We start from the raw sequence: 12,981 nt of genomic DNA on the forward strand, positions 1-12,981 counted from the left end.
GCCTTATCATAAATATTTAAAAATTAAATGTTTTTATGAGTACTTTGTAATAATAATAAAAACATGTAAAATTTTTTTATTTTTTATAAACGACATATTAGAAAAGCTCGTTGGAATCGAAGAAAGATTTTTTCCTACGTTTCTTTGTGAGAATTAATCGTTCATTTAACAATGAAAACTTCAACAAAACATGCATTATAAAATTCTCTTACTGTTATAACGGATCAACAATTAACAATAATCACTCGGAATTAGTTCTTTAACGGACAGCAGACAATCTCAAAAGAGATTCATCGCATAAAACTGTACTTAATTTATAATAGTTAATTAAACCATAAAATAGATCCATATCACCCTCCTTATCAGGCTCATTCTCGGCCTAGAAGCGGCGAGTCCTTCGTTTTTGCGGATTCCTGTACGACTGCTGGTACACGGACATGAGGCGCCAGTGCTCGGGGTAATCGGCATCTCGGCAGCCATTCATCACGCTGAACGGCGGTGCCAGGGTGTCAATGCAGAAGGCGCGCCTCGCGAAGGGAGTCCTCGGCCGCGGCACCGTCATCTTCATCGGCGGTAATCCGTTTCTGCGCGCGACGTCGTCGCCCGTTGTCGGCCCGCGCTTTTCCTCGAGACCGAGCGCGAAACCCACCGCAGACCGAATCAGTCTCGGATCCTTTCTTCGCCGCGCGAGTTCCGCTTCCGTTTCACCGCCTCGGCAAGCCGTGCACTTGCGCTCGGTGATGCGCGGCACGGAATTTGATCTCGACGGGATCTCGCATCGCCGTTCGCCACAGAGTTCTACAATCGAATTTGTTATTAATTGTTTATTTAATTTCTCGTTTACGCAATGTTTAACACTGCTTCTCTATATACTTCTCTTTATAAATAATATATAATGTTATATAAATACATAATTAAGCGGATAATATAAAACACTATTATATATTAATATTATTATATGTATAAACTAAGTAAATAATATACAATATATTATATAAATTACGTAAATATATTATAAGTTACACAGTCTGAAATATTAATAAATTTAACACTAGCAATAGTTTTATATTAAAAATACATAGAATTATATTTATTTATAATAAATAATTAGTGATTATATGATATATTAATAGTTTAATTTATACATAATATGTAAGATCAATAATTAATAATATTTAACGATTAGTAATTTAATTTCCTACAAAGTTATAATTAAATTATGGGTAAAACACGACAGAAAGAACGAAAGTATATATAAATGAGTAAATGACATAAAGTTCTAAAAAACAAGTTAAGTATTAATTAAGCGAATCGACTAACCGCATTTGAACATTCCTTGTCCTAAACTATTACGACCGATCGATTCGCTCGGCGTTTAAGTAATCCTTTCTTTTCCGTGCTACATTATTCCTCACCGTTGCAAGAACAAGTGGAGTCTTTCTCCACCTTGATCTGCCTCGTACAACCGCACTTGTTCCTCTCCTCGTTACGAGACAGAAGCTCGCGATTCTTCGGCACCGGTGTGTGCTGGATCATGGCAAAGATCGCCGGGGCTGAGCCGCCCTCGGAACCGTCGATATGCGTCGCTTTGCGAGGTTCGTATACCGGATCTATTGGCGTTTCCCAGCAAATCGCCAGGTCCATCCGGGTTTCCGGCTTCTTGCAACCGAGTGCAGGTGCGAAGCGGTGTTCCATTCTCGTTGCGAGATTTGCTCGATCCTGATTCCACTTTGCGTTTCGTTTGTAGCTTGCTGAACAAGCGCGACATTCTTTCCTGAAGATGGAGTCGTCCACCCGATCCGGAAGCGGCTGATGTTGTAGGTTTTCTGCGTGCAACCTCTTCGCTAAAGCGAATTTGTCGACGCAAGCGGCGATCTCTGGTGCGAAAAAAGATTCTTTTATGTTAAAGAATTATGTAAATTAGAGCTAAGAAATATATATGAATGATTATTAAATAATTATTAATATATTACTAAAATAATAGTGGAATAAATCAACTCTTCATGTCTCAATAAATAATGAACAGTTTTTGTATAGGTCTTTTTCCACAGAACTTTGATTTTTTTACAATATATTAAAATAAGTGTTATAGTAGAAGCCCCTTCTATATATACAATTTTTAACAATATTGAAATAATAAAATTTATAAGCAATATTTATTTAAAATTACGCTGATTGATAAGATTTTTGTTCTTCAACATCTGATGTTATATTTTACTTCGTAAACAAGAAAAAATTGTAAATTGTTCAAGTAGTTTTTTAAAACATAAAGTCTTCAATTTTTAAAATTTGTAGATAATGAACTTTTTTATTCTTATATTCTTTTTTAACATCTAAAAATACCAATCATCATTCAGTTATTAAGAAACAAAAACTTTATAACACAATCTAATTATTAATGTTTGTGTTAAGTAATTATTAATATATATATTCAAATATTTTTAATTATAATTATTTAATTTTTAAATAATAATTCTAAGCATTGTCGTAGGTATGAAGAAGCCTTGTCGATATTACGTTGTGTCTTGTTCGATCTCCAAGTGAAAAAAGAAGATAAATTTAAAAAATTATCATACCGTTCCTCCGTTCTTCTTCCTCGAAGGTTCGGGTCTTGGGACATTCAGGCGAGTGTCTTTTCGGAGAGAAGGCCGTCCGCTTTTCCAGGACGTGGGGTCGACAATGATCACAGGGGTCGTCGTTCTTATAACGGACAATCGATTTAGCGCGACAGCGAGCGCAATGTTCGCGCGATTCCATTTTCACTGGCCGGTCGACTACTTTATCTGCCGCTTACTCATTGCTTTACATAACGGACACGCGATTAATTATTAATGAGTAGTTGGGAGAAACGTAGACGCGAGGTACATCTTCCAGCGGGAGAAGTTCGGAGGGAAGCTCGATAGGAATCGTCGCTGTTGCTTGCTGCTGTTCTCCATTTTTGGCCAAGCCCGAAGAATACCTGAGCACCACCATAGGAATGTCTCGATCGCGAAATACTTTCCTCCCACTTTCTCTCTTGACACCGGTTTCCCTGGCGACATGATAATTCGATAGCGAACTCGCTAATGCTTACACTTGCATATCTATAGATACTTATTATAACCCATATTATTATTGTCATTATTACAGAGGCTACTCTAGTAAACAGAAATTTATAATAACATTACATCAATGTTATAATTTCCTACTTAACTGTAATATTTAACACTTGTTGCATATTGCATTTTGTTGGAATTTACTATATTATTGACGTAATGTCAGTTGGTATTTATCGGGCACTATATTGTATATAATATATTATTTCATAATAATAGGGATTTACGGATAATTTGATAGCGAACTTGCTACAGTAGTTATCAAATAATTACGCTTTCATATATTTATATTTATTATTACATCTACATCGTTATTATCATTTCGTAATTATTTTTGTCTGATCATCCTACTCCAATAAACGTCCATTAACAGTAACAACACATTAATGTTATGGTTTTCTATTCGATAAAGTTATAATTTCTTACTTAACTGTTATGTAAAACATGTATTACAATACATTTATATTATTGTGAGTGAGAAATTATATATTATTAATGTAACATTACTTAGTTGGTGTTTACCACGTACTATCAATGATCTTAATCGTCATTTACGAGAGGCATGACTGGAGCTTTTTTCGAAGCAGAACAACTTTAGATTCATTTACTTCGGAATAAATGGAATTACGAGTGTAATGAAGGTCGCGATGACTTAATTCGAAACTTCTGCTAGCTTTATTCTGTCGGGTGCACACGCGCGTATTCGAAATCGTCAACTTTCCAGTAACGTTCGAGTTCGCGCGCGTCAATTTGCGTCATGTAAATGTAACGCGGAAAGTCCGAAGAGCTCCGGAAAACACCTGATGACGCCTTCTTGAAATTTCTAGATCGGCGGGACAGATGCGAAATGTAGATCACCATCCGTGTAGACCGAGAATGCAGAAATGCAAAGTGTCTCATGAATATTATGAATATCATTATCACGCGACGGAGGTATTTTGCAAAAAAAAAAGCGCCGCCGCGCTTGTGATCGCGACTAAAGCGGGGGAACAAATGCGAACAACGTATTTGTATTTATAGCGACGAATCCGCGAATGTGCCTTCCTGGATCATTGCCATTCTCCCTTCCACAAACCGTTCCGCCGGAAGAAGACCTTGAAGCGTGACTCTAAATCGCGGCCGAGACACACATGGCCAGTACACGCGATAGTCGTGAACTGACATCGTCTGATTCTCTTCCTCTTTCTATATATTATCGCTAAAATATATTTGTGATGCTTGAAGCAGAATAAACAACAAAAGGTGCGACGATTAAGTGCCAAATGTGTGTTTTGTTGAAAACTCTTAGCTGGTTTCATTATATCGTTCCCTCTATAAAAAGGAACGACTAAAGTATGTACATATTTTACATTGTACTATTATAACATATTATTATTTATTACTGTTGTAATGTACTATAATATGTTACTATATTATATATGTAGTATATATAAAAGAGAAATTATTTAATTATAATTATAATTATAACTATAATTGAAATTATAGTATCCAACTTAATAACAAAAATAATAGAAATTAATAATAATTAAAAGATTATTTACTATTATATTACATATTATATATATAATGAAAATTATAAACTGTGCCATAATAACAAAAGTAGCGGGAGCTAATAATGCAAAGGATTAATTAGTAATTTCTTTCTTTCAAGATCCCGCTCACGATTACGCTCATTGATAAACATGTTCAATTATATCACCAGTTAATCTTGCAGAGAGGTTGCAGTTTACAAGAAAGATTTTGCGAGGAGATAAGAAGAATTCTACGGCGAGTGTTAATAGCTTACCGGACTGTGCGTAGCTTTAATTACAGTAACGATCGTATTTTCCTACGACATGGGGAAACCACGGCCGGACGGCCGTGATACGTACGTTCTCGGTATAACGTCATAGTGGCGATCGTGACGTGAGGATGGATGAATCAGTTGTGGCGCGCGGCAACGAGACCACCAGTAGATCAGAGAACACCGAATCGGACACTCGGACAGTCCACATCGTGAATCCTTTGTTCATTTCATGAAGTCAGAAAAAACATTTGCGGTGTTTCAAATTACGGTGAGTGAATGATACTGAAAGAAAAAGAGTAATTTTTTTAAATTGCTAAAGTGATATGCTCGATTACGTTCTTTAAGGACACACTTGTTGAGCGATCAGTGTCAGCGAATAAAAGCTAAAATGCTCGAGTTAGTTATAAAGTGCAATTGTAAAAAGTGTAATTAATGCTAGTTAAAGTAGCAAAAGCTAAACAAAGAAAAAGTGATACATTAATACAACAACAAGAATGAAATAGTTAATCAGCTGTTCAAAATTTACGCTTTGGACTTAAAAGATATAAGAGCGAGAGGGTTTTATATGGCAATCAGTCGCGATTTATGGCAACAACTGTCAGAATTAATATGTAATAGTGCGATACAAAGTGCGCGCAATGTTTAATCGATTTATTCATTCATGGATTCTCGACCGCGATGGTGAACACTCCTTGGATGTACGAGAAAAAAGCATGATAATGACAATTGTACAAAAGTATACAAGTTTTATATGTAGAATTGATATACAAAGTTGAATAAACTATTCTATTACAATAATTATAAAATAATTTATTCAACTATGTACATTATTTCTATAAAGTTTATATGTAGAATTTACGCCAAATTAATATATATTATACCTCATAAGTTTTATGTAAAATTAATGTATAGATATAGTTAAATAGACTATTTCATAATTTTACAATAATAATTATGAAATAGTTCATTGAACTATGTACGTTTATACGTGCAAGTTTTATATGTAGAATTTTATAATAGAAGTTTTCTATGTAGAATTAATGTACGTAGGTGAATAAACTATTTATATTTGCAGTAATTATAAAATACTCTACTCAACTATGTGCATTAATTCTAACACTTGTAATTATCACCTTTATGTTTTGCCACCATTATGCTTTTTTCGCTGATACCGAATGTTTATCCGGTTTCATTATCGCGGTTAGGAGTCCTACTCAGAAACAAATATTTTATCTAAATATAACCGCATATAATCTAAATGGGCTAGTTCCAACTTTCATATCTCAAAAACTACCGCTCGGAACAACAAATTTCGAATACTTCTGCAACTTCTATTTTTCCGAGAACTTTCACGATGTAATATTTTGATTTGCGAATTTCGAGATGTCCTGAATAAATTTGTATGGGTTGTCACTTTTATAATTGCTATATTTTTCTCTGACAGTAAAATTGTGTTCTTTCGAGCAATAATCAGTAAAAAATTGTAGTAAAAATAAAGTGTTTTTAAAAATTGTATTGTTTCGCAGGTGATTTCTTCGGTTTCCTACGATTTTCCATCATGAATGAACCATCACCAAAAAAGCCTGATGACGATGAGATACTATATCTGGATGAGATCCACGATGAAGTATCAAGGCCCCTGACGTCCATCGATACGGAAACAGAAGCGCCGTTCATCGGGCTGCGCGCTGGCTTTGTGTCAGAGAATGACGAAAATCTCGCAGACAATTCGCGGGAACCGGATTCGATCGTCGTAACGGAACCCGACATGCTGGATAAAAAGCCATCTGCGCCGCCGATCGGCTTCGACAAGAACGGACCGGGATTGCCCGGGGGACTGCAATCCGACTGGTCCAGCAGCGTCTTTCCTCCTGCCGTACAGATCGTCACTCCGGACGTCAACGTCTACCAGCACAAGAAGACCTTGGCCCAGGGTATGATGGACTTGGCGCTGCTGTCCGCGAACGCGAATCAGATGCGCTACGTTCTCCAGACAGACGGCCGCCACCCGTACTTCTTTCCGTCACTCATCATGATCAGTATGAGCCTGTTTCTACAAATTGCTGTAGGCATTGGTCTAATATGGAATAGCGTCTACAACGTCAAGGAACATGAACAAATGTGCAAGGCAAACAAGGCCAATAATTGGACAGTCATTGGGATCTTTCTCGTGACGATACTCAATGTTTTCATCTCGTCGTTCGGTGTTGTAGATCAAACGGTTACCGTCACGGCATAAAATCCTTTGTTCTTCTCTTCACTCTTGATGTGCTCTCTCTTTCACTTGATAATAAGCAATTAAAGTGAATAACTAAGATAAGATATTTCCATTGTTTTTAAGTGATATCGAAAAGTATAAATTTGATTACACATAGAAACTTCATAATGTTTTTGTAATATTATTATTATTATTATTACTTTAATACATATGTAGATACTAATTATCCGTATCAAAAGACTTTTAGAAGGTCTTTTTATTGCAGACATATTGATTTACATTAGAAATATAAAAAAAAGCTATGTGAATCTTTTCTTACACATGAATATTTCTTTATCATTAGCGAAAAACAACGGAGATATTTTAGATTCTGATAGTAAGTAGTTCATTCTACACACTGGACATTCAATCATTAAATGCACTTTTTAACGCATTCGTTCATTTTTCACCAATTCATGCAAAACTCGTCGACACACAAATAATTTATAATGATAGTAATTTTAATGAGCGACTTTTTTATTTCAAAGTGATAATACGTATAATGAAATATTACTGTACAATAGATAATAAATAATTCCTTTTTACACGATGTAAACGTCTATGAAATGATACAAAATGACATATCGGTCAAACACGAACGACAGATGGTATCAATTTCAACATTTCCTCCAATTCATCAACCAACCTCTTTCTATTTCGTTGAAAATTTTCCTCCTCGCGGACCTGGCGCTCGTTCAAATAGTTTAACCAATTCCCTGCCTCCGCATTATTACAATGACTTCTGTTCGCACGAGACGGGCAATTTAAAGACCAGTTCTTGGAATCATCGCCATCTACCGTCTTCTCGGATTTGGAATCTCGAAGTTTGTCTCTAATTACGTGACGTAACAGCGAGTTAAATGCGGTGAGTTCCCGCGTATTGATTACTCTCGGATTTGATTCCGTAGATCTCTTGTGCTCCTGAATCACCGTAGCCTGCAATATATATTATTGCGGTCATTATTACAATTGATATAGCATTGCCAGAATTTTTTTGTAATTTATTATCTGATTTTAATTTTCTCAGATATTCAAGTTAATTTGAGTGTTGTAGGCGATTTTTTGTTTTTATTACGTAAAAAACTAGGAAAGATCTTTATGAGTCATTTTGTGTGAGAAACAATTAATACTTTTAACATCAGTCGATTTTTTTCTATAAAACAACTCGAAAGCGATAAATATTCTTATATTATTTTTTTCTTTGCCAATTGAAGGAGAAGTAATGTAATTTTTTACTGTTTATTTTATTAAAGGTAGGATAAAACGATTTGCATTGCAATGAATGCGAAATTGTTTACTGTTTCTCAATTTAACTTGAGTCTTCATCTTCTCTCTTTCTTTCTCTCTGCTGAAATTCTGCCAGGTTCTTTGTTGTTTGATGTTCTAATGGAAGCTTCTCAAATGTCTGTAATCATAAATCTGAGAAATGCTTATTTATTAGAGACAATCAAATGAAAAGTAAAATATATAATATGAAATATGAATAGTTCTCGATAAAACTGTTTCGTCAGATAAAGAAATGAAATCTTATCCAAATGAAACAGATTCTCAATTTTTTAGAAAACTTTTTACACAATTCTTTATCTTCATCATAATATTTATGAACTTATTTTCCACGCCATAATAAAGAGACTGAAAGAGCGCCGTTGAAGACTCGATGTGCGACCAGTACGACTCTTAATTACATTACATCTATCGCTTTCTGTATTCTCTAAACTTTTTGAAGTGAAATCTCTGAAGAATAAAAATTGAATCAATCTTGGAAAAGAATTTGGTTCAATCTTCAAAAGTAAGATTTTACTTTTTAGAGTAAGATTTACTTTAAAGTTTTTTAGACAGATATGTATAGTCGATTCTTACATTTAAGTCTGTCGTCAGTGCAGTTTTAAGTCATAAATTAATCAGAAAACTGTATTATTAAAGACTTACTTAAGACGGTCTTAAAATAACGAACTACGGGATATTTCACAGCAATTCACATTATTACCTTAAAACATTAGTTAAACAGTCCTAAAATAAGAATAACTTTATGCATGTTACACTAAAAGACTTAAAGTTGCTCCATTTTTCGGTAACTTCAGCTGTCTTAAGCGACGTCTACAAGACGTCTACAAGATTCACAGTCGAATGTATGAAAAACAATCATATAAGGCTTAAAACTTAAGTTTTACGCTTTAAAATCTCATTGCAGACGCCGCTTTAGTTTCTTATTCTCTTATATTCTTACTTTTTTACTCTTTTTTTTATCTAGTAAGTAAATTATTTTATTCATATAAATATACATTATTACATTATTTATCCAAAGATGGACCTTAGAATAGAGGATAAGCGGCCCTTAGAAAATAAGAATTCAATAGTGAAATAAAAAGCCTTTAAGAGCTGACGCCAAATATATTTATGTTTTACAATGTTATGTTCGTTTAATACATAATAACAAATTAATTACGCATCAATATCTGGCGTCGGCTCTTAAAGACTTTTTATTCCACTATTGATTTATTTCATTGGAGCCTTATATATCTTGTTATTAAAGTAAGATTTACCATCCAGTCGAAAAACACGTGTCGCTTCCGCAGCCACTTGGCGCGCACGTCGAGCAGAATCCCGGCCTCGCGAAACTCTCGCAGTCGTCGCCGATCTTTTTCGAAGTTTCCGCCTGCTCCATCGTCGAGGATGCGACTTCTAGAGAGACGTTTCGTCAACGCTAATTCGGACACGCTCAAATGCGGCAGACCACTCACGTCAAGGCTCGCCGCGTGCACCTTAGATATCAGTTTAGCCCGTTCACGGATCAACTCGTTGATCTCCCGCAAGTTTAGATTTACCGTAGCATTCAAGTGTAGGATATTGCTAAGCTGAGCGTTTGTTGATAACGGCTGATTGCTCGGTACAGCAATTGATGATGCAGGCTGGATAGAACGATCAGAAATAAAAATAGAACGTGAAGGAGGTACGTTGGTGGTTAAATGAATGATTTATTCGAAATATTGTAGTATTCATAAGAATATTCGAATGAGTGAAAAAAAAAACACTAAATTAAAGGAAAAATTATTTTAGTTTGACGTCATGAAAGTCAAAATGTTTTTTTTATTACATTTGACTATTTGTTGAAGTTTAAAAAAAAAATTAAGTCATTTTGATTTTTTATCTTTTCTGTGTTTCCTTGGTAAATAATCATGAACGATCATAAACTAACAATTGCGAACGAACGAACGTTTATGAAAGACGAATGTAGCGAGTATTTTTCTTTTGATATATAACGAAACGACGTCTATAGACCTCTTCCTCTTTTGTCCGAGGCCTATATTCGTTTCTCGAATCAGATGGTTTTTTGGATTTGTGGGTGATTGGTCCACAGAATCCTACCTCAGTCAGATATTAGAGACAAATATCTACTGATGTATACTGATGTATAGGACCTACAGTTTAACGCCGAATCCGAACGGCGTTGATGATCATAAATCTTTTGATTACCAGGTGGAGCCATTTTTTGGCTCATTAAACGCGAAAAATCGCGTTTGGGCGCACGTGGGATTGAACTCGGGTTTACAGATCGCAAGTCAATCGCACAGAGCGATGAGCCACTCGACGCCACTCTTTTTTGATATATAAATGAAAGAAATGATATACATATACCAAACTGATCAGCGAGGTAATCATTAATGTAAATAATTAACAAAAGTGCACAGAAAAGTATAAACAAGAGTTATGTGATCTAACTCTCTTCAGTAGAAAGACTAAAAAATTCAACATTTTATTTTACTTTAACTTGATATTCTTCTTATCTATTCAGTTAAAAAAATAGTGAAATAAAATTTCACTCATTACAGTGAAAATGAATTTTACTCATTTTCACTGTATTATAGTAAAAAATTTAATACTGACTTCCGATGAATCCACATGTGAGCATTCGGCACCTAGGACGCTATCGGCCAGTTTCGCTCGAAGGATGACAGTGAGGACATCCTGCACTCCTAACAGCCAAGCTAAGGCTATCAACGCGTCTCTATTATGTTCGCCGTCTTGCGATAAGCTGTAAAACTCGATCGCTGGGTATTGTAAGAATGCGAGATGCAGCTTCACCGTCGAAGGCGCGTCTGAAAATACGATTGGCAATGTAAAATCTTTTTAAGAAGAGACGTCGATCAAGTATTCGCACGCATTCACTCGTGCTAAACATATCGTACAAAAAAATATTAATGTAACTATAATATATTTCATTAAACAAGGAATTAAGATTCTCATATGAATACACAATTAATTATTATAATAATAATAATAAATAGTACATAACATAATTATTATTATAATACAACTGTTTATTATGTTAATAAATTAAGTAAAAAGAAGGTCAAAGTTAGAGATGTTGGAATAATAATTCTATATGCAATTTAAATTAAATATTATATGACATTAAAGGAAATGTATTTAAAATAAATTACATATCGAATTATTATTTCAACATTTATAACATTGAAACCAAAAAGTTTAATAAATTTAATAACTATTTTACAGATCTTAAAAAAGTGTACTATTATAATATTATATTACCATATAAAAAAATTATACGTAATTTAAAAAACAATTTTACTTTATTAAGAAAATATTCAATATTTTTGTACAAATGTATGCAGTTAACATTTTTTTTTTTAAAAAAAAGTGCTACATTTGCATAATTAATTACTACTTTAAACAAAGGGATTGTATGCCTTTTTTTTCTTACATGCTGACAATAAGAGCAATTTTGTTTAATTATAGCAATTATATGTACGTGTACGAAGATTTTTCATAATTAGAATAACGTGCACGTTCTTGTTAAAACAAATGAACGCGGATCTAAAATACGATCTACAATGCAATTAAGAATGCAAAACACTAAAACGAACCGTAATTTCGGAAATCTATGTCGCCACGTTTCTCTCGCGTGGCGTTGTAGCTCAGAATGCGCAGTGTGATCCACAGTTTGTCAGCCTACACACAGAACATATGATTGCGCTTAACAGACTTATCAGATTATTTTCTATAAGATTTTCCTGTAGACATAAATATATCATACGTTTATGGATATTTCCATAATTACAGTAAATGTCTGGAGCAACGCTCTCTCTTCTCTGATTTTCCTGTAATTTTATAAATATGTTTTCAACCGCGATAAGATTATCAGTCTCGTCAGATAAATTAGGTTAGGTTAGGTTAGCGGGAGCGCATTCGAATCTCCGATATTTGTACTTACGACGATTTCGTCCGGGGCGTTATATTTGGCCAGCCTAAGATGCTCGGGCGTTAAACCTGTGTTTATTAACGAATTAATGTAATCGCATAATATCGGTAATACTTCTTTTATATCGCACATGCTGCCGCGAGCAAAGAAATGTCACGCGCGCGACCAAGAGACCACAGACACGAGTTCCGCGTATAGTCTGCGCAGCATTCAAACGCAACGAACCGGCTGCGGTGCGTTCACTTTCAATTAAATCGGCGAAGAAGTACGTCACAGATAGTACATAATATTTACAAAATATTTGTATGCAACACAGAACTGACAGTAATCCAGATAATACACAATATTTATAAAATTTGAAAAAATATTTGTAAATTTATAACATTTATTGGAAATATTTTTGTAGTCTTACAATTAGATTGCACAAATCATAAACATTTATTATAAATATTATGAAATATTTATTGTAAACGTTGTAGTAATATGTTATGAAAAAATATTTAATGAGAGATATTATAATCCAAGTAAAAAATACTTATATACAGAAATATTTATTATCAAAAATATTACATGAAATATTTAGTCTATATTTCAAAATGTTTTGAATAAAACATATATATAT

General features: G+C 34.2%; 2 protein-coding genes across 2 annotated transcripts; both read right to left on the reverse strand.

The window, feature by feature from the left end:
* Positions 1 to 359: 359 nt before the first annotated feature.
* LOC108778693 (uncharacterized) lies at positions 360 to 4,916 on the reverse strand. Its single transcript, XM_018545934.1, has 4 exons — positions 4,882 to 4,916; positions 2,577 to 3,031; positions 1,416 to 1,877; positions 360 to 798 (listed from the first exon to the last, which is right to left on the reverse strand). The coding sequence occupies exons 2-4, from the start codon at positions 2,755 to 2,757 to the stop codon at positions 380 to 382; spliced, it is 1,062 nt and encodes a 353-aa protein (XP_018401436.1). The 5' UTR covers positions 2,758 to 3,031; positions 4,882 to 4,916; the 3' UTR covers positions 360 to 379.
* Positions 4,917 to 5,100: 184 nt separating this feature from the next.
* Positions 5,101 to 12,515, reverse strand: LOC108778697 (uncharacterized). The gene is made up of 6 exons (XM_018545938.1): positions 12,372 to 12,515; positions 12,025 to 12,109; positions 11,024 to 11,235; positions 9,682 to 10,047; positions 7,785 to 8,074; positions 5,101 to 5,163 (listed from the first exon to the last, which is right to left on the reverse strand). Exons 1-6 carry the CDS (start codon positions 12,489 to 12,491, stop codon positions 5,145 to 5,147), a joined length of 1,092 nt encoding a protein of 363 aa, XP_018401440.1. The 5' UTR covers positions 12,492 to 12,515; the 3' UTR covers positions 5,101 to 5,144.
* Positions 12,516 to 12,981: the final 466 nt, after the last annotated feature.

Source organism: Cyphomyrmex costatus, unplaced genomic scaffold (genome assembly GCF_001594065.2).
Source record: "Cyphomyrmex costatus isolate MS0001 unplaced genomic scaffold, Ccosl1.0 scaffold508, whole genome shotgun sequence".
NCBI classification, from domain to species: Eukaryota; Metazoa; Arthropoda; class Insecta; order Hymenoptera; family Formicidae; genus Cyphomyrmex; species Cyphomyrmex costatus.

Bases quoted from the DNA above. Each gene is read 5' to 3' on its own strand.
- LOC108778693 (XM_018545934.1), bottom strand. From the start codon at position 2,757: ATGGAATCGCGCGAACATTGCGCTCGCTGTCGCGCTAAATCGATTGTC. The intron at 1,878-2,576 runs GTATGATAATTT...TTTTCGCACCAG, and splicing joins GGAAGAAGAACGGAGGAACG to AGATCGCCGCTTGCGTCGAC. The intron at 799-1,415 runs GTGAGGAATAAT...ATTCGATTGTAG, and splicing joins CTCCACTTGTTCTTGCAACG to AACTCTGTGGCGAACGGCGA.
- LOC108778697 (XM_018545938.1), bottom strand. From the start codon at position 12,491: ATGTGCGATATAAAAGAAGTATTACCGATATTATGCGATTACATTAAT. The intron at 11,236-12,024 runs GTTCGTTTTAGT...TCGTATTTTCAG, and splicing joins CATAGATTTCCGAAATTACG to ACGCGCCTTCGACGGTGAAG. The intron at 8,075-9,681 runs GTAAATCTTACT...TATATATTGCAG, and splicing joins ACGTGTTTTTCGACTGGATG to GCTACGGTGATTCAGGAGCA.